At 40.2% G+C, this 23,467-nt stretch overlaps 1 protein-coding gene across 1 annotated transcript in view; it reads right to left on the bottom strand.

Annotated features, from left to right (window-relative positions):
• Positions 1-915: 915 nt before the first annotated feature.
• LOC139461953 (uncharacterized) overlaps positions 916-23,467 on the bottom strand; it is a 42,002-nt gene continuing 19,450 nt past the window's right edge. The window contains exons 12-26 of the mRNA XM_071243442.1: positions 22,964-23,068; positions 21,699-21,825; positions 21,079-21,155; positions 19,854-20,096; positions 18,722-18,832; positions 17,267-17,366; positions 14,560-14,680; positions 13,071-13,224; positions 11,347-11,505; positions 8,907-9,082; positions 7,217-7,297; positions 6,644-6,721; positions 4,346-4,539; positions 3,991-4,077; positions 916-2,159 (exon numbers count right to left, since the gene is read on the bottom strand). Of these exons, the coding sequence (XP_071099543.1) occupies positions 1,939-2,159; positions 3,991-4,077; positions 4,346-4,539; positions 6,644-6,721; positions 7,217-7,297; positions 8,907-9,082; positions 11,347-11,505; positions 13,071-13,224; positions 14,560-14,680; positions 17,267-17,366; positions 18,722-18,832; positions 19,854-20,096; positions 21,079-21,155; positions 21,699-21,825; positions 22,964-23,068 (2,034 nt within the window). The 3' untranslated portion in view covers positions 916-1,938. The remainder of the gene's footprint in view (positions 2,160-3,990; positions 4,078-4,345; positions 4,540-6,643; positions 6,722-7,216; positions 7,298-8,906; positions 9,083-11,346; positions 11,506-13,070; positions 13,225-14,559; positions 14,681-17,266; positions 17,367-18,721; positions 18,833-19,853; positions 20,097-21,078; positions 21,156-21,698; positions 21,826-22,963; positions 23,069-23,467) is intronic.

The following is a 23,467-nucleotide window of genomic DNA, read 5'->3' as shown; positions in this document are numbered from 1 at the left end:
CTCCCAGATTATTAATGAATCTCCAATCTTCACACACTACCCCACTCAACTGGTTCGCTCAATGTCCACTGCCCCGACAAAATTGACCAGGAAAAGGTCTTTGCCTAGACTTTAATATTTCTAAGTTAACATACTTTTTCGTTAAAAATCCAGGTCTGTTGGGGGAAAAAATCCAGTCATCCAGACTAATGAAATGATTTCGAAGGGAATATTTTTCTTGTTTATTTCGTACTGAATCTTGTGCAACATTCTTTCACAAGCAGAAAGCAAACATTTTAAAACATGCACACTCTTTGGTATAGAAGTAGTACAGAAGTAAAATTTGGCAAGAAGGAATGATATATGTATGTGGGCTTGGTATATGGCCCTGTTCCATATAGTAAAAATATAATATCAATATTAGTTCATCATAATGAATATATTATATTCAATGATACAATCATTGTAAATTTGTTTATAATTTATAAAATTTATAGAACATTCAAAGTACATACAGATATATACACATTATTGAGCAAAGCAGGATATACATAATATATATGAGTGCTTACAAAATAAACAGCCATTAAGTATTCTACTCAACATTTGCAAAGGATCACATCTTTGACTTAAGATGACTATTTTTATCCTCAACAAATGTTGACTATTTTATATCCTAATGCTGGATATATGGCGTCAAGCAGACCACTCTACATGACACACCATTCGTCACCACTCGCCCCTTTCTGCAACCTGCAAGAAGACTCGTCCCCCTATCGATGAATGTTATGTGCGAAAATATGACAAACCAATCAGAATGCACGTATGACTTCAAGTTCTTTCCCAAAGAATCCCTCAGAAATAATTTTTTGTTTAACATGTCTTGCATCTAAAAATATACCCGACACAGTTAAATGTGTTCAATCATAGTGCATAATTCCGCACGTCCCGATGTTCTTTAGATTCCATCTGAAATATATATAATATACGGGGAAATATATGTGAACCATTTCACAACGAGTTGACAATTGTTTTAGGTATGCCCGTTTGCGCTAAGACAGAACCAGGTCGCAAAAATGGCCACGAGAGGGGCACGAGTCGCTATTCAGCTTGTCTCGGAATAACACGAGTTGGTCAGGAATGCATGATACACCTCCGAATACAGAGACGTTGGCAGTGGGATATGTACATAGTGGAGGACAAGACCCTGTCATTGTGTCGAAATTAGACATCAGGTACATCCAGTACAGGGCCCTGGTTAAAACAACATCTTAGCATGAGGACTGTCACAAGTCAGTGTCAAAGCATAGCAGTTGTGAACAACATAGCTCTGCGGCAACTTGTAGAACGGGGCCCTGAACTGTATCAAAATCAATCCAGGATGATCGTGATAATAAATTGATCGTTGATGGCATCAAATTAATCAAACCATTAATATAAAACAAAGACATGAACAAAATGTTATTGACATACAATGGATACTAAACATACTTCCACATCGTATCATTTTCTCGTTTGCATATACATTCAATAGCTGCAATTATTTTACCATTCCATTTTTGGAACCAGTTATTTGTGCAGGTTCCTTGGAAACGGAAGAGATCATGTGTCTGAGACACAATGTCCATATCACATAGCTTATCAAGAAATTATATTTATCAACAATATGAATGGACTCAACAATTGAAATGACTGTTAGCTTAAAAAGAAACTATTGCTCATTTCAAGGCAGAAAGATGGTGTTGGACCTCTTCCCCGTATAAATGTTGAAGTAAACTCTGGTTCGCCATCTAATTACTATAAGACATGATAATAATACTTGTTGCCAAGTCACTAACATGAGTTTAGAGTTACCCCTTGCTCAATGTAGTACAAAGAATCATCACTCATCAATGCTTAACTGCTTGTAACCATGGCAACTATGTGTAACCATGGCAACTGTATGAAACCATGTAATGTCTAGAAGGTGATGGCAGGCGTGATGGGTGGGAGAAGGCTTCTCTGGGACCCGGCAGATGGGATGGAGATTTGGGACCGTGTCCAGGCTATGGGACTGCTGGACACTTGGGACATCAACGCCGCTGACCGGGCCAGGTCCTGGCGAGCCATCATCACTGGATTGGGCTTCACTCGCTTGGAGATCGCTCGGATCAGGTCCCGCGCGTGTTTCAGACTGAAGGCTGAAAATAATCATCGTATAACTGACATCAGACATAGAGGAGTAACATTAGGAAAACAATAAATAAGCCCTTTTCTTGCAGTGGTGTATTAAAGTGTCTTATAAAAACAGATTGTTATTTTTATTTACTTTAAACAAAATCTGAGCACCTGTTTGTATTGGAAAACATTTAGCTCCTAAACATTAGTAAGCAAATGCTGATCTCAAACCAATATCCTCTCCCCTCAGCCCCTACACCCCCCACCCACCCCTCAGCCCCTCCAGCCACTCACCCCTCAGCCCCTACACCCCCCACCCACCCCTCAGACCCTCCAGGCACCCACCCATACTACCCCCCTACGGAAATTCAAATGGTTGATCCCAAATATTACAGCTATAGAGAAGAGTTATAGAAACTGTTGGTTCTTTATAGGCAACGATTCCTCAAGCAACAAAAGGTGTGCTTATCTAGTGTCTGCACTTGTAATTGACCCACAGCAGAAATACTAGGATACCTTACTCACTATCCGATATGTATCATGATACTTGCATGTGCTCTTATCTGTGGTGCGTAAGCTATCTTTTTCATAGAGAGGATGGCCAAATACCTGGCACACTGACAATTTACAGTTGGCAGTGTCAAGTATGGCACAACAATTATAAATATTTATTCATTATATACTTCAGCATGAAAGACTGAGTTTTCTGAAGTTGAGAAAAGTGATATTTTCATTGCAGTGAACATAACACTTGATATTTCACTGCAGTGAACATAAGACTTTGATGGAACTATTGCCATACAAGGGTTATTTCCCCTTAAATTGTCTCCCTTTGTAGTATTTGACTTGCCCGTACACAACTGTTGATGCTCTTTTTACGTTAGTTCCAAATTTAAAAGACTGTTCGCTTCCCAAAGCGCCATTTTTGTTCCTTGACCAGCGTTTATTCTTTCGCTTCTCTCAGCGGTCTCCTAGTATTCAAGAATATTTTTTCTTAAAGTTGATTTTGTATATAATCATATCGAAATGTACCATAAAGAATTATCGTGACCCTAAATATTTTTTGATACTTTTGTTTATATTTGTTAAGATATTGCAAACACGAAACTACTTTTTAAGTGGCAAATACAAGGGGTCCCTGTGTGTTCAGTAGGGAGAATTGATGTTTCAAGGTTTTACATTTATAATGAACTAGTTTAATTTTCCGGTAGACAACTGCACAAAAAGTATATAATAAATAGGATATTCCATGTGTCTCGTGAAATATCATGTTTCTCTCATCTCGTGACGAGGGAAAAGGTGATATTTTCACGAGTGGCGTACACCTCCTTTCCCCCTGTCACTTAAAGAGAGAAACCTGATATTTCACTCGACACATGAACAATACTCTTTTCCCTATCAACTTGCACTACTGCACTACCGATTAGTGCTTAATGGAACAGTTATTAAAGCAACATTTAAGGTCAGGATTAATATTTTTTACAAAGTGTTCAACCCTGATTGATACTTGTATCGAGAAGTAAAAAATTGCGACCCGATGCATCTGTATATCACCCCACCACTAAGTAACACCATGCCATCATTGGTGTGTTCATTGATGCAGGCAGTGCCTGATAACCATCAATATTTCGTTCACTGTGTAAACTGAAAAGGACAATATTCTTACTCAAGAAGATTATACAATATAGACGTTGGTAAAGTATCATACTTCAGTTGAGAACTACTATTGTGAAGTCATTTTAGAATTGAATGACGTTTTGGTCTTTATAGTCAACATGAGCTTTTTAACAAAACAATTAGCTTCCAAGGTTAACAGAAACATGACACCAGACCAGGAAGACGTATGACTGGTACCTTGAAGTCTTGCCCTAATATCATCAGTGAAGTAGCCAGACTCGATCCACTCCTCAAAGTCTACAATGTTGTCAAATGCGGACAGCCCTGTCAATAGAAATAAGAGACAAATGAATATTTCTGTCACATCCAGAAGTAAAGTATCTGCACAATTGGTATACCCAAAGCAGTTTCTGTTACGTAAAATATTTCATATCACATCATTTCTTGAAGTTAAACGTTAACAGAAGGAAGGACAGATGACAGACAATGCACCACTTCATAGTCTAGTCTCCCTCACTCCCTTACTCACTCACTCACTCACCCAGTCACTCACTCACTGCCAACCATATGTCTATCAGACAGGATCACACACCTTGTATATTTTTCTGTCGGACATTGGCTCCCTGGCCAATGAGGACACAGGCGGCAAACTGGTTGTTGCCATTTGTTGCAAAGAACAGAGGTGTACTGCCCTCATTGTTGGTTTGGTCAACGTCGGCGCCAAACGACAGCAGCATCTCCAGGACATCAGTAGGACCACTCAGACTCGCAGCATAGTGCAGGGCACTGGGGATGAGAAGATGATTGAAAATTTGAAAATTACTGAATTCGACGTAATAAGCACCCAGGGCACTCTCGCAATTCGCAATAGGGGGCTCTTATTAAAATATTATTTTAGTGGAAAAAACAGAGTTAAAAGACAAATTTTGTGGTTTATGCTGACAGCCTGAAATGTTTATGTACGACAGATATATTTTTCCAAAATTTAATTGTCCATAATTTAGTTTGCATATAACACACGAGTGCGTATTAAATGCGAATATATAAGTCTTGTGTACATTGATCAATCGGAAGGGGTGCTAATTAGGATTGTTCATTGGCCAATATATTAGCAAATATCGCTGTGGGCACTTATTACGTTGAATACAGTAATTGTATATTCATATACAGTTCCCATCTCACACTATGCATTTCACTTTCTTCTTTCGTTCCATCCTAAGTGGAAACGTGTCTGAAACAAACGTTCCAGCTTCTAAAACTAATTCACCCATACATATCTCACATGGTCACCTCCTAACATCTGGGTCACATACTCTTGAATGCTGGTTGACCTACATGTGCTGATCATGTGGTTGTCCCCGCCAACTCATTCTCTTTCAAATTGCCATACAGTTTTGATGTGTTTATCAACACCCGGAATCCATTTTTTTCCTTTGCCATTTTTGACACTATCTACATCTCTTTTAATCAAGTGTGTTTTCGTATCATGAATATAATATACAATGTATTAGGAATGAAAATAGTATTATGGGAGCCTGTGGCAAGTCTAGTACAGATTTTCAATTCCTAATATATGATATTTGTGTTTATCAGTGATCACTTCATATCATTCCTTATATATGATATTTATAATACAGAAGCACATGAGGGTAATAATCACTTAATAAGGATAAAAAAATAAATAAATACAGTGATCCCTCGCTACAATGCTACCTTTGTGATCCAAGTAAGTGATGAGTGTTATAGGTGAATACAGATGAAAAGAAAATTTAAATAAAGTCTGAAATGCATTCAAAATTCATCCTAACTTAGCTTCAACAGTGAACTAATGACCTATTCAATGACCATGTGGTCACTTGACCACTCCCCAGCTAATCTTGTCTTTTCGCTTGACCCCAGGTCACTGATCAGTTTATGTCAGCCCTAAATGATGCACTGTTTCATATTTTTGTAATTGAAACTGACATAAAATTGCACATTGAGTTCTACTGAAAGCAATTAACAACAATACTCCAGATATTGCTTGGAAGGGAGTTATCCAGATAAACAGGATTTCAGTTTATAATTTACCCTGCCAAGTAAAACCTTAACGGAAATATTCTGTTGAATGAATAGATTCTATCGGAAAATAACATGGTATTATCTACAGCATTACATGAACACTTTGAAAGTCTTGTTGGAATAGATTGATTTTTTTTATGTCATCTCATTCCAATACAATCTAGTCTGTGCCAAAATCTTTTGAATCTGCAAGCCTGAACTTGGCTAAAAGCATCGTTTTCAGTAGATTTTAAAGTTATTTTTAGACTGAGTAGCTATACTGCATCAGGCAACAAACAAACATTAGTTTTTTATGCAAATTGTGTGAGTGGCGGGTGCTTCCTATCCTTTTCATGAACACCTGGTGTCATCACTGATTTTCAACGATTCCTGCATATAATTTTCACTGCTATTGTGCATTTTATGCCCAAAGGAATCTGTTTCAGTGGATAATCGAGACTGGTTATTCTCTGGCGTTGACGTTTTATATTTACTAGACCGGACAGAATTTTACTAGAGTGAGGCTTTGGCCTAGTGGCAAAAGTTGCAAACTGACAAGGTAGACCTATATTTGGTTGGTTGGATTGTTGTTTAACGCCGCACTCAGCAATATTCCAGCTATATGATGGCTGTCTGTAAATAATCATGAGCATCGATCCACGCAATTGGGATCGATGACATGCATCAACCAAGTCAGCGAGCCTGACCATCCCATCCCGTTAGTCGCCTTTTACGACAAGCATAGTCACCCTTTACAGCGTGGGTTGCAGAAGACCTATTCTACCCTGGAATCTTCACGGGGTTTAGACCTATATTTCCTTGTCTGGTGTTCTGTGTCCCCATCCCTCACCTGTTCCCCCCGGGGTAGCGAGGGTTGGGATCAGCACCACACTCCAGGAGAAACTTGACAGCATCGGCTCGACTGTTACTGCAACAGAGGGATGAGGATGTGTCACTACAGAAGCCGCATCACCAGCATGCACTGTCATAGTCATTAAGGTCATCATCAAGCCCTAACTCAACACTTCCTGACATACATACTGTGAGCACTTTAGGCCACACATTTGTATATTTTGTTTCACAGGCCTACCACTCCTACTGAAAAGTATATCCATGAATTAATTAACATAAAAATATTTGATCTTATTATGTCTCTCTCTAATAACATGAATAATATCAACCCTCTTTAAAATACAATAAAAAAATATTATATACAAAAATCCATATCTACATCACTATTTGTGATTTAATAAATAAATGCTTGACATAGCTATATTTTGATTTTGATTTCAAGAAAACCTTGTGTGGAAAAGCTGGAATAATTCTGTGAAACAAAAAAATTAAAAAGTGTAGCCTAAATACAGTATATGGAACGACACTCTCCACATTAATCTAGAATGACCTTCCCATTCAACTGACTCACATTTTGATCTGCTCTGTCAAGATCCTCCTCATCAAGATGTCTGTCTCCTTTGCCTTGAACACAAAGCCACTTTCCATCAGCCTGAAGAAATAACAACACACAGTCAACAAGAAAAGACAAGTAAGCCATGCACCAAACACATGTCTACTCATTGTGGTCTTGGCAGTAGGATTCACTGCTACCTTGTGCTGGTATGATCTACCGACACAGGTGTAACGGGTATAGCTTCAGTAGAAGTTCACAGCTTATTATATGAGTTGGGAATAGTTGTTTGACAGTTTTCAAGCTCCTCACAGTGATAGCCCATTCTCGGAGCTCCCTATACTATCGCTGCCACCAGTCAAAACTCCCCACTGTGATAGGTGACCACAACCATGGAGTTGAACTCGCAACTGAATGACCGTTATGTTTATAAACAAGTGACGACTGTCGTGACGCCTAATACACTTACCCCTGTTAAATAACTTTCTTTGTTTGTCAATTTGAATTTCTATTTCATTAAATCTATCAGGTCATTGATATAGTAAGAATGTAAGGGAGAAGTTGGTTGATTTTCTGTTAGTCTGCAATCTCGAACCAATCTGATTATACAAACAACAAAGCTAATTCATCTGGAAAACATCGTCCGTTGTAAACCTTTTCAAAATGAAATATGATGGCATTTCCAAAGACATAAACAAAAGTATGAACGTTAATACGTTTGGGGTTCGAGGCCAAATTTCAAGATTCTTGTAATGGCCGCGCCCACACTGGTGGCAGCGATGTTACAGAGAGTGTAATGAAGGTGTCACGCGCTGGGAAGGAGCTTGGACAGTTTTATCTAAGGGGAGACCACTCCCATCGAACTTCCTGTACTGACCATGTGCTCAGAGGTGACCTAGTAAACTGGATTTACACACACAGTTTGTCTTCTGAATGTCACAATGTGATATCAAGCAGCAAACATTGAGTAGTAGGCAGTTATCCAATGCTTGCCTTCAGAAAATCATTTTTGCAAATTCCAGTTTTTTTCAAGGCATTTCGTGTTAATTCCAGGGCTTTTCAAGCTAAATCAGTGTATGTTTGCTTGTTTCTTGTTAAATGCAGCACTCAGCAATATTCCAGCTATATTCAACTCCTTGGGGTTTCAGGGTTAGATCTGATCCCCAGCAACCTTGTCGGAAAAGTTGACCAAACGGATTGAGTGGTCAGACTTGGTGACTTGGTTGATTGTGTGTCATCGTACCTCAACGGCATGGATCGTTGCTCAAAATATCAATCACTGTATAGTGTGGTCCAGACTCAATTATTTACACTTTACCCTCATATACCTGGAATATATATAGCTGAGTGCAGCATTAAACTACAAATAAACAAACAAATATTACAGTGAAGCCATCAAAACAATAGTGAGACACCTATTGTTCAAGATTTGTTTGTTAGCTTGTTGATTATCATGAACATCGATCTACGCAGTTGGGATATGATGACATGCATCAACCATGTTGCAGAGTCTGACCACCCGGTCCTGTTAGATGCCCTTACAATAAGCAGTGTTGCTGAAGACCAATTTTAGCCTAAATTTTCATGGGGCAAATCAGTACGGCAGGGTAGACCTCAAGTCAAACCTCTTAAATTTTCATGGCCTCGATGAGCCTTGCGGCAATACTGCCCAAAGAACGTTAAAAATGTTACTGTCACACACACTCACCAGTGAGCACATTCGACAAAGTCGTTGGCGATGGCAAGATGGAGAAGGCTGGGAGGTTGTCTGTCCTCCTCGTTGTTGAGAGTGTTGGTGATCTGACCCGATGTGTCGAACTGTAGCAGCATCTGCATTGCATCAATACGTCCCTGCATAGCGCAGCAGTGGATTGGCAGCAGACCCTGGACATAGAATCACAGGCTACAACACATGTATACTCAACAGCGCAGCAGTGGATCGGCAGCAGACCCTGGACATAGAACCACAGGCTACAACACATGTATACTCAAGAGGAAGATGAGTCCCGTTACAGGTAAGATTAACACAAAGCAAGTTTCACAAAGTTAAAATCGTCACTGCCGATTGTGTTGATTCACCCCGATTTTGTTGATTCACCGGTGATTGCATATAGCCAATTGTCAGTGACATTTGACACTGAGTGATACTCAGTTCGCTATACACGTCACTAATTGGTGATATTTAGGCTTGTCAGGGAACAGATATTAGTTTGCTATATACGTTAGTTCACTGTAGAGTGAAGTGAAATTGGGTTTAACGTCGCGTTCAAGATGATCGCACTTATACAGCGACATGCGTGCATGCGTGCATGTGGCAGCTTGTACTAGTCTGGACTGATGCCGATTTATAGTGCTAGCTCACTGAGATACCGTGCCGTAGTTTAACATGAATACCCCCCTCAGACACAGTATACTGACTCCGAGCCGACCAGTCCTTGTTTTAGCCCCTTAATGCCAAGCGCCAGACAGGGTAACAACAGGTACCATCTTTTAACGTCTTTTGGTAGGACGCAACCGGGGATTCGCTGTAGAGAGTTTGTTATATACGTACAGTTAATATGATAAGACAGAGGAGAAAATAGGGCATTTTGCAACAGTTTGTTGTATCCGTTTGTTTGCTCTACCTGTGTTTGTTTTATGTGTGTTCTACTGCATGTGATTGTGGCATGTAAATACTCAACTCTAGGCCAGAAACAGCGGTTTATACATCGTGAGAAGTAAGTCCCTATTTCTCAGTTTGCTCTTGTGACAATCCTGAAGAACAGGGGATCTATCCTGTCCATGAATCCCCATGAGGAATGAGGTGAGGTGAAATGGGGTTTAACGTCGCATCCAAGATTATTGCACTTATATAGCGACGTGCATGTACGTGTGTGCGTTTGTGTGGCTGCTTGTACTAGTCCGGACTGATGCTGATTTATAGTGCTAGCACACTGAGATACCATGCCTCAGTTTAACATGAATACCCCCCTCAGACACAGTATACTGACTCCGAGCCGACCAGTCCTTGCTTTAGCCCCTTAATGCCGAGCGCCAGACACAGTAACAACAAGTACCGTCTTTTGGTATGACGTGGTCGGGGATCGAACCCCGGACGCTGTACCCCATGAGGAATGACTATAAGGATTTATAATACTGACTCATATCATGCCCTTAACAGAGGACGTCAATTCTTAAAGCAGAGCTTGAGATATGCTGCATATTTGGGTAAAATATGCATTAAATAAACTGCAATACGCAGACAAATCAAATACTAGTGTATCAAATACACAACAAAAACTATAAATCCACTATTGAAATAAAATGATTGTGTATTATAACTACAGTCAAGTCTCGTTAATCCGACACTCGTTAATCCGACACTCGGCTTAATCCGACACAAATGATGGGAACCGATTGATTCAGTGCTATTTAGTCCCGTTAATCCGACATTCTCGCACTCCGACTCCGACACACCTAATTTGCAACGAATTGCCGAAATCACTCATTAATCAGTCTCGTTAATCCGACACAGTGATCAGCGTACTCCGTGTATTTAAGTTAAATATTTAAAAACACTATTCATCTAGTCCCTGCAAACTGGTGTAGTGTGGGTTTGAGAGCTTTATAGGACTCAAAAATACCACGATACTTCCACAAGAAAGTGTGATGGCAAATGATCATGATGTAACTGTCATCGTGGAGTTTGACGGTTGACGGAATGTCCGTTTATTATTTCCAAAAAGGTTGCTGATTTGCTAATCGAATACGCAGGGTTACTTCACAATATTTTGATGATATGCACAAGTTTTATTTTTGTAGCGTATCTGTAATGTTAGTTGCGTATTTGATACGCTTGGATTTTATTTTACTGCGTATATCTGCATTTCTGATGCGTATTTCATGCAGATACGCAGCTTATCTGGAGCTCTGTATAGTTTTAAATGATTTACAGGGATGGTTCCAAATCAGGTTTAAATAAGTTAAATAAACAAGAAACAGGTTGGTAAAAAAATTGAAAACCCTCTTAAACTTGTGAATACCCAATCAAAATCACCCCCCTGGGTAAAATACCCAAAAGCTTATCTGTAGCTCTGTTAAGAACAAGATACAAGTAAGAAAGCAACACGGTTGAGACGTGCAAGGGAGGGAGTGCCTGAGTAGCTTACTCTGTTGTTCCTCTTGATCTGATTGGCTTCCTTGGTGAGCAGCGTCTCGATACAGCCAAGCTCCGTGGGCTTCTCAGACTCCCCGTAACACTTGACGTGTAGCGGAGTGTTGCCCTCTGCATCCTCGGCGTTGATGACAGCTCCGTGCTCCAGCAGCAGCTGCAACGTAATGAGAGGATAACACAACATCCTCTTTACATCATCCTCCTCATTCTCTCATTTGTGTCACAGACATCATTCTGACAAATCATTCCACAGTAGAAAAACGTTAATTGTATATTGCGTAACATATCATTTAAAACAAATCATCAGAATAAAGAAAAAAGGCAGCCTTTTTCAGAAAGTGAGTGATATGCCACTTTTAATTCATCTTCCTGAGGCAAGGGAGTTAACTGACTATAAAAGTCCAGTTTGCACCCTTGGTGAATTAGGCTGGAGCTATGGATTATACTGTGGCTGGACTAACGAGTCCGCATAGTCCAATCAAAATCGCATAACGAAGTCAACATCTGGTTCGTAAACTGCCGTGCAGATTTCAGTCCATTGCAGGATTTACAATGCATGTGTACAATCAATTCAGCTTCAACAGGTATTTTTCAAATATTTTCATGTTTTTAATCAAGGTACTCAGATGATTTGATACACCTTGCGAAGTAAGGCCCTTTTTATTACAATATTGATCTTGATTATCGATCAGATCGTCATTTTGTTTGAAGCAAATACAAGTGATATCAGAGGTGGAATCTGATTGTCAATGGGGGGGACATAGAAGGGACATAACTCTTAATAGCCACTGGTGGCATTGCGACTGGGCCCAGAAATTCCAGCCTAGTTCGGCGAAGGTGGAAACTGGACTTTTAGAGTCAGTAAACTCCCTTGCCTCGGGAAGATGCTTTCAACAGTATTCCAGTTATATCACAGCGAGTCAGTTTGAAGGAAAGCCCGAAGTGATGCAGGTCTCAGAGTTGAAACCCACAAGCACAGGTACGGTGCTGACAAACCTAGAAACATAATCTGAGGCAAACAGGATTCGAACCCCAATCATAGGTTTCTGGTGTGCCAAAAGGACGACCATACATTCTTCTTATTAACTGAAGATAAGCTTGTAGTGAGTCGAGGAAATTTTATGTCACAGTCAACAATATTCCAGGCCTACCACAACGGCACTGTGACCACCCCTGTAATATGTGATCCTCGTTTTAGTTTGTTTGTTTGTTACTTGTTTGACACCGCACTCAGCACTATTCCAGCTGCAAATAATCTAGTCTGGACCAGACAATCCAGTGATTGACATCATGAGCATCGATCTACGCAATGGGGATGCGATGACATGCATCAACCAAGTCAGCGAGCCTGACCACCCAATCCCATTAGTCGCCTCTTACGACAAGCATAGTCGTCTTTTACGGCAAGCATAGTCGCCTTTTACGGCAAGCATGGGTTGCTGAAGATCTATTTTACCCTGGATCTTCACAGGTCCTCTTTTAAGTCAACATTTGCAACAAACATGGGCACTGGGGTCTTTTCGACCCAATGTGGGTTGTAGAAGAAGCTCTGTTGTCTTGACACTGATATATTTAGCTGTATCTTCACCAGAAAGAATCAACAAATCAACAAGTTGACAATGAATACAGCAACTGGTCTGATGGTTTAAGTCTTTGCTACTCAGCCACTGATTCACTCTCAATGGCCAAAGTGTAACCATGGCAACAGAGTCCACGTACCTGTATGGTGTCCTGGTCCTTGGCGCGGTGGAGGGGCGTGGCACCCTTGTAGTCCTGGAGGTTGATGTCCACGCGGTGCTGCAGCAGCTCCTTCACTGCATCCAGATGGCCATAGTAGGCTGCGGTGTGCAGCAGCGTGCTGCCGTTGATGCACCTGCACAGGAAGTGACATCAGCACCATGTAAGAAGTCACACGATCTATGTCGGTACACTGCATCATACGTGTCTCACATTGAGCTGTGGAGACAACTATCAATGAACATGCATTGACCACTGAACTGATTCTGCATGGTTTTGTTTGTTTGTTGTTAAACGCCACACTCAGCAATATTCCAGCTATATGAGGGCGGTCTGTAAATAATTGAGTCAGAACCAGGCAATCCAGTGTTTGACATCATGAGCACTGATCTAGGCAATTGCGATCGATGTGATGCATCAACTAAGTCAGCAAGCCTGACCACGTGATCCTGTTAGTCGCCCCTTACGACAAGCATAGTCGCCTTTTACGGCAAGCCTGGGTTGCTGAAGACTTTTCTACCCAGATCTTCACGGAATCATTTGTGCATGAACCATGTATTCTCTGAATATGTTTTGATATATAAGACAAAAGTTTTTCATACAATGTCTAACAGATTTATTGCTAACCAGTTAGCTTGAGTAGGTTGACACTTAGTGAATGGGTACCCGGTAGGATGAGATGGTAATGTGAGTGTTAACATTCCAGTGCCTCACAGGCTGCTTGGGTTGTATACTCCCTAAGGAGCTGAGAATGTGCACACTGATTCATTTACCCGGGTTATAATAACACAGCGTTTCCATCAGACATTGTGTATAGAGTTATGCACTTTATATGCAGATTATTATCATTAATACGAAATAAAATTAATTTTGAGTAGCTCAGTACTAGTTAGCATAAAACCATTTGGGTTGGTTGGGATAAAATAATATTACACAATAATGGGGGTGTCAGAAAAATATGATACTGTCTAACACTAATCCACTCCCCCCTCTTAATAAATGACCAGTCCCTTAATATTATCTTTTGGACTCGATGTAGTGCATGATAAGGATACAAAATAGCATGATACTATGAGGCTCCACTGTAAGGTTTATATACAGATGCAGGGTATGAAACTCCCAAAAATTTCAGCCAGACCACAGGACTGGCCAGCCCTGACCAAAACCTGCCTGCCCACTATGATCATATGTTTCTCAGGATAAGCTAACAGGGTTTCTTTTTGGTTACATTTTATCATTCATCTTTACATGTAAAATTAATGCTTATCATTGGGAAATATTTAGAATATGAAATATAACCCGACCGTCGGGCAGGGGGATTTGAAAATCTGGCAGCCCGAGTTGAAATCAACCCGTCTCGGACGGTCGAGCAGGCAGGTATTTCGAACACTGACAGATGTTGTGCAGGTGCTTGGTAAACTGTCAGAGTTTTGGGGGAGTACATCTCCATGACTATAAGACTTCCACCCACCTGCTGGTAAGACTGACAAACTCCTTCTCTCCAGTCACATGCTGTTTGATGGCCTGGTCCAGCGCCTGCACATCGCCGTTCATGACCTTGGGGACCACGGTGGAGTAGTGGTCGTAGAGTCCTGTGTGCAGAGCAGGTAGAGTGTTGTATCAATGTTCCTCAGATTCAGTGATACTTCCTTAGAGATTACTACAGGAGATGAGCGTGTTGTACTGATTTTACAAGAGTCAGTGTTTTTCTATTCCCTGAGTGTGTGCAAATAATCTTTCCGTTAGAAACGTCAACTTTAATAACATTCCTATTTTGAAACATGCTGATTGTTGTGATTCTCAAAGTTGACTGGTCATTTGAAGCAGTATAACCATAGAATATGTTGTCACCCAGTCACCCAAAATTTATAAGGTATTGCCCAAACCATACTACACCCACATATGGGATATTTCGCAACCCACCTATAATGTATTTCCCAAGCCTTACTACACCCAGGTATAATGTATTTCCCAAGCCTTACTACACCCACCTATAAGATATTTCCCTGGCCTTACTACACCCACCTATAATGTATTTCCCTGGCCTTACTACACCCACCTATAATGTATTTCCCAAGCCTTACTACACCCAGGTATAATGTATTTCCCAAGCCTTACTACACCCACCTATAATGTATTTCCCAAGCCTTACTACACCCACCTATAATGTATTTCCCAAGCCTTACTACACCCACCTATAAGATATTTCCCTGGCCTTACTACACCCAGGTATAATGTATTTCCCAAGTCTTACTACACCCACCTATAATGTATTTCCCAAGCCTTACTACACCCACCTATAATGTATTTCCCAAGCCTTACTACACCCACCTATAATGTATTTCCCAAGCCTTACTACACCCACCTATAATGTATTTCCCAAGCCTTACTACACCCACCTATAATGTATTTCCCAAGTCTTACTACACCCACCTATAATGTATTTCCCAAGCCTTACTACACCCACCTATAATGTATTTCCCAAGCCTTACTACACCCACCTATAATGTATTTCCCAAGTCTTACTACACCCACCTATAATGTATTTCCCAAGTCTTACTACACCCACCTATAATGTATTTCCCAAGCCTTACTACACCCACCTATAATGTATTTCCCAAGTCTTACTACACCCACCTATAATGTATTTCCCAAGCCTTACTACACCCACCTATAATGTATTTCCCAAGCCTTACTACACCCACCTATAATGTATTTCCCAAGTCTTACTACACCCACCTATAATGTATTTCCCAAGTCTTACTACACCCACCTATAAGATATTTCCCTGGCCTTACTACACCCACCTATAATGTATTTCCTAAGCCTTACTACACCCACCTATAATGTATTTCCCAAGCCTTACTACACCTAGGTATAATGTATTTCCCAAGTCTTACTACACCCACCTATAATGTATTTCCCAAGTCTTACTACACCCACCTATAATGTATTTCCCAAGCCTTACTACACCCACCTATAATGTATTTCCCTGGCCTTACTACACACACCTATAATGTATTTCCCAAGCCTTACTACACCCACCTATAATGTATTTCCCAAGCCTTACTACACCCACCTATAATGTATTTCCCAAGTCTTACTACACCCACCTATAATGTATTTCCCAAGCCTTACTACACCCACCTATAAGATATTTCCCTGGCCTTACTACACACACCTATAATGTATTTCCCAAGCCTTACTACACCCACCTATAATGTATTTCCCAAGTCTTACTACACCCACCTATAATGTATTTCCCAAGCCTTACTACACCCACCTATAATGTATTTCCCAAGCCTTACTACACCCACCTATAATGTATTTCCCAAGCCTTACTACACCCACCTATAAGATATTTCCCTGGCCTTACTACACCCACCTATAATGTATTTCCCAAGCCTTACTACACCCACCTATAATGTATTTCCTAAGCCTTACTACACCCACCTATAATGTATTTCCCAAGCCTTACTACACCCACCTATAATGTATTTCCCAAGTCTTACTACACCCACCTATAATGTATTTCCCAAGTCTTACTACACCCACCTATAAGATATTTCCCTGGCCTTACTACACCCACCTATAATGTATTTCACAAGCCTTACTACACCCACCTATAATGTATTTCCCAAGCCTTACTACACCCACCTATAATGTATTTCCCAAGTCTTACTACACCCACCTATAATGTATTTCCCAAGCCTTACTACACCCACCTATAATGTATTTCCCAAGCCTTACTACACCCACCTATAATGTATTTCCCAAGTCTTACTACACACACCTATAATGTATTTCCCAAGCCTTACTACACCCACCTATAAGATATTTCCCAAGCCTTAGTAAAGCTTTCAAAAAGTGGTGGACATTTCCAAATTTGACACATTAGTGACACAAATGATGTCCGATGCAATTCTCTATTTTGACTTGTACCATGTGTTTACATGTTTTTTCAGGTGAACAATTGACTTGCCTTTGCATGTGTTTGTGATGAGTGCCACTGATGGGGCAGGATACGCTCACCTTTTTGCGAACACCACCTTGTATCATTACTATTTTATAGTGATTCACAAAGACATGCTCATGATATAGTCGGAATCGTACAATCGACTGCTTCATGCAGAGATTTCTATTGGATATGGAAAGGGTTCTTTATTTCCTTCACCCACCTATAAGGAATTTCCTGAAGTCATCATTCTTGGCACACTCTAGTGGACTCTGAGCGCGGCTGTTCTTACAGTGGACGTCACATCCCCACTCAATCAGCAGCTGCAACATCACATACAACAGTGGCGGTCAGTCAGTTACATGCCATGAGTGTATGAGTGAGAGAGTTGAGTGTATTGCTGCTTAGCATAGTGCTGTATTGTACAACATCAAAATAGTAATTTTGTCAAACCCAGATATGCCCTTACTATACCTTGACCTTGCTGTGTGTGAGGCAAGATGAAAGTTGGCCCAGAGAACTTTGAGAGACAAAATCCTTTTTAAAAGAATAAGCTATTCTACTCTTGCACATGACAAGTGAGTGTTCCCTGACTGTCTGTTTCTGTTATCAGCAGGTAATAGCATTAGTCCTGTAGTCCTTGCCAAATTGTCCAATAGGTAAGGTATCATAAGGACTGATAGAAATTTGCCCTTTTTAAAGGTTTGCTATATGTTATCATTATAAGCACTACTTGACTAAAACCGTTAGTTTCTGACACTGAAGTTACCAAATTCTAATTCAGAATCTTTCAGTGGCATGGGTGGTCTAGTCAGCTAAGTTGCTGCAATTCACCGTGCAGAGTTGCATACCTCGGGCACACTAGAAACCAAGCTCCTCACAGCGATAGTCCGTTCGCGGAGCTCTCTATATTATCACTGCCACCAGTCCGACTCCCCACTGTGATAGGTGGCCACAACCATGCTTGGAGTTGAACTCTCAACTGAATGACCACTATGTTTACAAACAAGTGACTAGGTTATCGTGACACCGAAAACACTTATCGCTGCTAAATTACTTTCTTTGTTTGTCAATTTGATTTCTGTTTCATTAAAACTATCGTGTTATTGATATAGTAAGAATGTAAGGGAGAAGTTGGTTGATTTTCTGTTAGTCTGCAATCTCAAACCAATCTGATCATTAAAACAACAAAGTAAATTCATCTGGAAAACATGCTCAGTTGCAAACCTTTTCAAAATGAAATATGATGGCATTCCCAAAGACATAAACAAAAGTATAAACGTTACTACATTTGGAGTTAGAGGGCAAATTTCAAGATTCTTGTAATGGCCGCGCCCACACTGGTGGCAGAGATGTTACCGAGAATGTAACAAAGGTGTCACACGCTGGGAAGGAGCTTGACTAGAAACCTATGATTGTGGGTCCAAATCCCGGTTCGCCATGATTATGTTTGTAGGTTTGACAACACCATACCCGAGCTCTTGGGTTTCACTAAAGTGGTAAATATCTGAGATTGCATTTTTTTAAAAATAGGCTTTCCTCACACATTAAACTGATTCAACTGGAAAATTGTTAAAGGCAGTGTTAAAATACCCAACTCTCTCTCTCAGAAGTGTTCATGCAACTTCCTCACTCAGTATCTAGTATATCACCATGATGGAATGCAGAAAGCACTTACATTAGATATTTTTCTGTGCAGGCCTTCGATGGCCGAGTTGAGGGGTGTGCACCGGAAGTTGTTCTTGGCATCAATGTTGGCACCACTCTCCAAAAGTAGATACACAATGTCCTGAAACGGGTTGATAGCCTTGCATTATAAAAGAAACACCTCAACATAGCAGGGTCCACGTATGCGAAGCAATATTAGTGCTACGACCGTCTTAAGTCCGAAACCTTAACATACACTTATGATAGTCACAGGCATTTATTAAATACTAGTACTACATACTGAAGCCCATTATCCTGACATATAGCCAAGAGCCCTGTTTCACAAAGTGATTTTTGTACAATGATGATTGATTAGCCTAGGTTAAAGTATGGGAGTTACGATCATCTTAACATTAAAATAGCTTTGTGGAACGAGAATCTGGCTCTATTGTCTTACATTAGGACACTACCAATAACTTAATGTTTCAAAAGTCCACATCAATTCAAGGTACAAGGTTTCACTGCTTTTTCTACTAAGTCTTAAGCAGAATAATGAAGACTTGGTAATAATATTAAAATCTAAGCATAAAAGTTTTCTTGGAAGTCTTGAAATATTTGTTTGCCTACAAATTCTTATTCAATTACGGTATTCAATGTAATAAGCGTCCCTCTCTAATAAGCACCCACGGCGATATTTGTTAACATATTGGCTAGTGAACAATCCCAATTAGCACCCCTTCCGATTGATCAATGTACACACGACTTGTTTATTCGTGTATAATACACAATCATGTGTTATATGCAACCTTAATTATGGGCAATTAAATTCTGGAAAATATATCTCGCGTGTATAATACGACAAAATTTACGATTTTTCAACTCTGTTTTTTTCACACAAAAAGTATATTCTAATAAGAGCCCCCTATTTCTAATTTCAAGAGCACCCTGGGCGTTTATTACGTCGAATACAGTAATTCTATAAAGGCGCTTCCTCTGATGCTGATTTGCACATCCTATCTAGACTTGCTTATTTGAATCTTCCGGACCTGTCAATGGTATGGTGCAGAGCTCAAGATTTCACTACAGTAAACATAGTAAACATAGTAAACATAGTAAGCATAGTAAATATTGCAAACATAGTAAAAAGACTAAACATGACCTACATAATGGCCATTGCGACTGGCCCAGTGAAGCGCTGTGTTCCCGGTCTTCGGTTCCCTGCAGTTGATGAAGGAAGGCGTTCCCTTGAAGAACGAGATCATCTTCTCCACGATGGCATACTCATTATCCTTGGCCGCCCGAATGAACATCCTCTGCCACGCGATGGTGTTCCCGGGGAACACCTGGTATAGGAACACCGTTCCTGCCTTCAGCTGCTTGTTGCGGCTCGGGGCCTCCAGGTAGAACTGGAACACACAGCAGGTGATATAACACACTGGACAATCCTGGATGACCTTGTGTACAACCTTGGGCTATAGAAGTGGCCAATAGTCACTTGAATCATTGAAACTCATTCAGTTGTAATACAGGGTAGAATAGGTCTTCTGCAACCCATGCTTGTCGTAAAAGGCGACTATGCTTGTCGTATGTGGCAACTAACAGGATCAGGGGGTCAGGCTCGCTGACTTGGTTGATACATGTCATCATGTCCCAATTACTTAGATCAATACTCATAATGTCAATCAGTGGATTGTCTGGTATAGACTCGATTATTTACAGACCACCTCATATAACTGGAATATTGCTGTGTGCTGTGTTAAACAACAAACGAACATTTAGTTGTAGCCTGCATGTCATACTTACTGTCATTTCCATTGTGATAAGAAGTACAGTCAAGGTTCCATTTCAAACAACGAAACACTACATCTATCAGATCCTTCAAAGTCAAGTTGCAGACAGTGGTCACTCTGCGACCCCAATTTTCATGACTGGGATACTAAAAGCATTTAATCGAGAGTCGCCAGAACTCTATTATGGTTCTGTTCGGCATGCTGGTTTTCTTGGGGGAATTAATCAGCAAAGAGCTGTAGTCACAGGAGACTAATCACAATTTTATTTACAAGAACAATTAACAATGAACCATATCTTAACTATAGCTGTGTAGCCGCAGAGAGTCGATACAACCCTCTGGGCTGTGGGAGAGAGGTCTGCTTGGTTAGAGCGTCAAACCCCTTCTGCTTAACACTTTGCTTCTGTACGTATTAAATAATAAAAAGGAATATGATTGGTTGATACACGACGGGGTGTGCCCTATGGTGAATGAATTGCCACGCCGACTGACAAGCACTAAACTATGATTCAGGACATCCGCTAGTTTTCAAAGATAGATGTTCTTAAAATCTAGATGATTTAATCTAAAGTGTATAATTTGTACATATGATCTCATACCTCGTACTTGGGGTACTTGGCAGGATCTATCTCCACCACATTCAGGTCGGGAAGACGCAGAAACTTCTTGACAGACTCTGTAAAACACAACGGTGAGTCAAGGTGAAGGACATGTCAAGGTGAAGGACATGCATAAAGTAATCTCTCAACACTGATCCTACCCCTGCTTTCACTGGAGAAGTCATCAATAAACTCCCCAGTCTCCTTGTTCCACAGTGTAAATATAGGTGAGACCTACCCTTGTTTTTACTGGTGAAGTCATCAATAAACTCCCCAGTTTCCTTGTTCCATAGTGTAAATATAGGTGAGACCTACTCTCGTTTTACTGGTGAAGTCATCAATAAACTCCCCAGTCTCCTTGTTCCATTGTGTAAATATAGGTGAGACCTACCCTTGTTTTTACTGGTGAAGTCATCAATAAACTCCCCAGTCTCCTTGTTCCATAGTGTAAATATAGGTGAGACCTACTCTTGTTTTACTGGTGAAGTCATCAATAAACTCCCCAGTTTCCTTGTTCCATAGTGTAAATATAGGTGAGACCTACTCTTGTTTTACTGGTGAAGTCATCAAGAAACACCCAAATCTCCTTGTTCCTCAGTGTAAATATAGATGAGACCTACCCTTGTTTTTACTGGTGAAGTCATCAATAAACTCCCCAGTCTCCTTGTTCCTGAGCACCAGTCTCCGACCCTCGGTGAGCAGCTCCTTCTGTTCAATCATGTAGAACCCGGAACCATTTGTGAGAGTCTGGGGAACATACATGCACGCCACTTTAGACACCCCCACAACTGTCATCCTCATCCCATATCTCACTACACATAGTTGGTGTATTTCCCAGTGCAGAAAAACAGAAACCTTGAGACATTCAAACTCTGAAGAATTTATACGAGTCAAACGCTGCAGTGTCAACTTAAACAAAATGGAGATAGCTCAACATGCTCAAACATAATGTATACTATTCAACTGTTGATAGACATAGTTCGGTTATTTCTCTTTGCATACAGATCCTATCAAATGTAGAGTAGAATTTTATCTAAACACTGCAGAGAAAAGTTTGTTTGTTTGTTTGTTGTTTAACGTCACACTCAGCAATATTTCAGCTATATGACGGCGGTCTATTAAATAATCGAGTCTGGACCAGACAATCCAGTGATTGACATCATGAGCATCGATCCACACAATTGGGATTTTTGACATGTTTCAACCAAGTCAGTGAGACTGACAGCCCGATCCTGTTAGTTGCCTCTTACGACAAGCATAGTCGCCTTTTACGGCAAGTATAGGTTGCTGAGGACCAATTCTACCCCAGATCTTCAAGGGTCTGCAGAGAAAAGTACCTGTATATAACAAAGCACAGTAACGTTAAAGTTGACACAGCGGATTGTAAAACTAAAAATATAAAAGTTGTTAAGGTAAAGAAGGGACCGACCATTTGATATCCTGGAGGCCAAGGATGTTATTAAACAGAAAATGCTAGAAAACAATAATGATGCTACAGGCTGTTGAAAAAAAAAGATATTGTCTGTCACAAAAAATACAATGTCGCAAGATGCTTTCAAATTTCTATATATTTAGGCTCGTAGTTGAAATTAAAAAAACATCTGGTTTGCAGCTGTAACTGAAAGAAACTGAAGGAAACTCCAGAGAAAATCCCAGCTCCCCTGAAAATGAAATGGTCGATCCCTCACCATAATGAAATTAAACTGTATATGTTATTTCAACACTGCTAATAAATAGTAAAAACGTAGTAACATTAAAAACTGTAAAATAATAAGTAAATCCCTTTGTGGTGCTTTATTCTAAGAAGATTTAACTTGGCATTTGATGAAAGCTCCATGTATAACTCTTGTAATAATGTGCCAGTAAGCAGACAGTTAGATCTCACCAGGTTGATGACGTAGGAGAGACAGAGGTCGTTGATGGTGATGTTGCGGGGAATGGTGAGCTTGTCGAACCTGTGACGGATCTGTTCTCGTATCTCCTTGTGAATCTGAAAATCAAGAATATCAGTAGATATCGGGACTCAGGACTGCTGCAAACACATGATTAGAGACAGGAAGGCCCTGCAGCTCACCCGACTCGGAGTCCATTACATGAGGAAGACAGATACAACTGATATAAAATCCACATCCTTGGATATACATGCTACTCGATATGAAACCATTGTAGCTATGTGTTAACAATGATATAACTACGAGAGTGAATGAGAACAACTAGGAAAAACAGATTTTCTATAATGGTTTCCATGGTATTTTTGAATAGATGCAAACGGAACACACTTGATAGACACATTGGTTTTATGGTTTAAGGGGTTGGTATTGAATAAACAAAATTAAAACACTTGCAGGAATCACAATTAAAAATGTAGAAATTTAGTAAAATACATAAG

The sequence above is a fragment of the Haliotis cracherodii genome, unplaced genomic scaffold (genome assembly GCF_022045235.1).
Source record: "Haliotis cracherodii isolate W230 unplaced genomic scaffold, xgHalCrac1.p SCAF_15, whole genome shotgun sequence".
Taxonomy (NCBI): domain Eukaryota; kingdom Metazoa; phylum Mollusca; class Gastropoda; order Lepetellida; family Haliotidae; genus Haliotis; species Haliotis cracherodii.
Note: the sequence above shows the minus strand (reverse complement) of the source record. Positions and strands in the feature narration are given on the sequence as shown.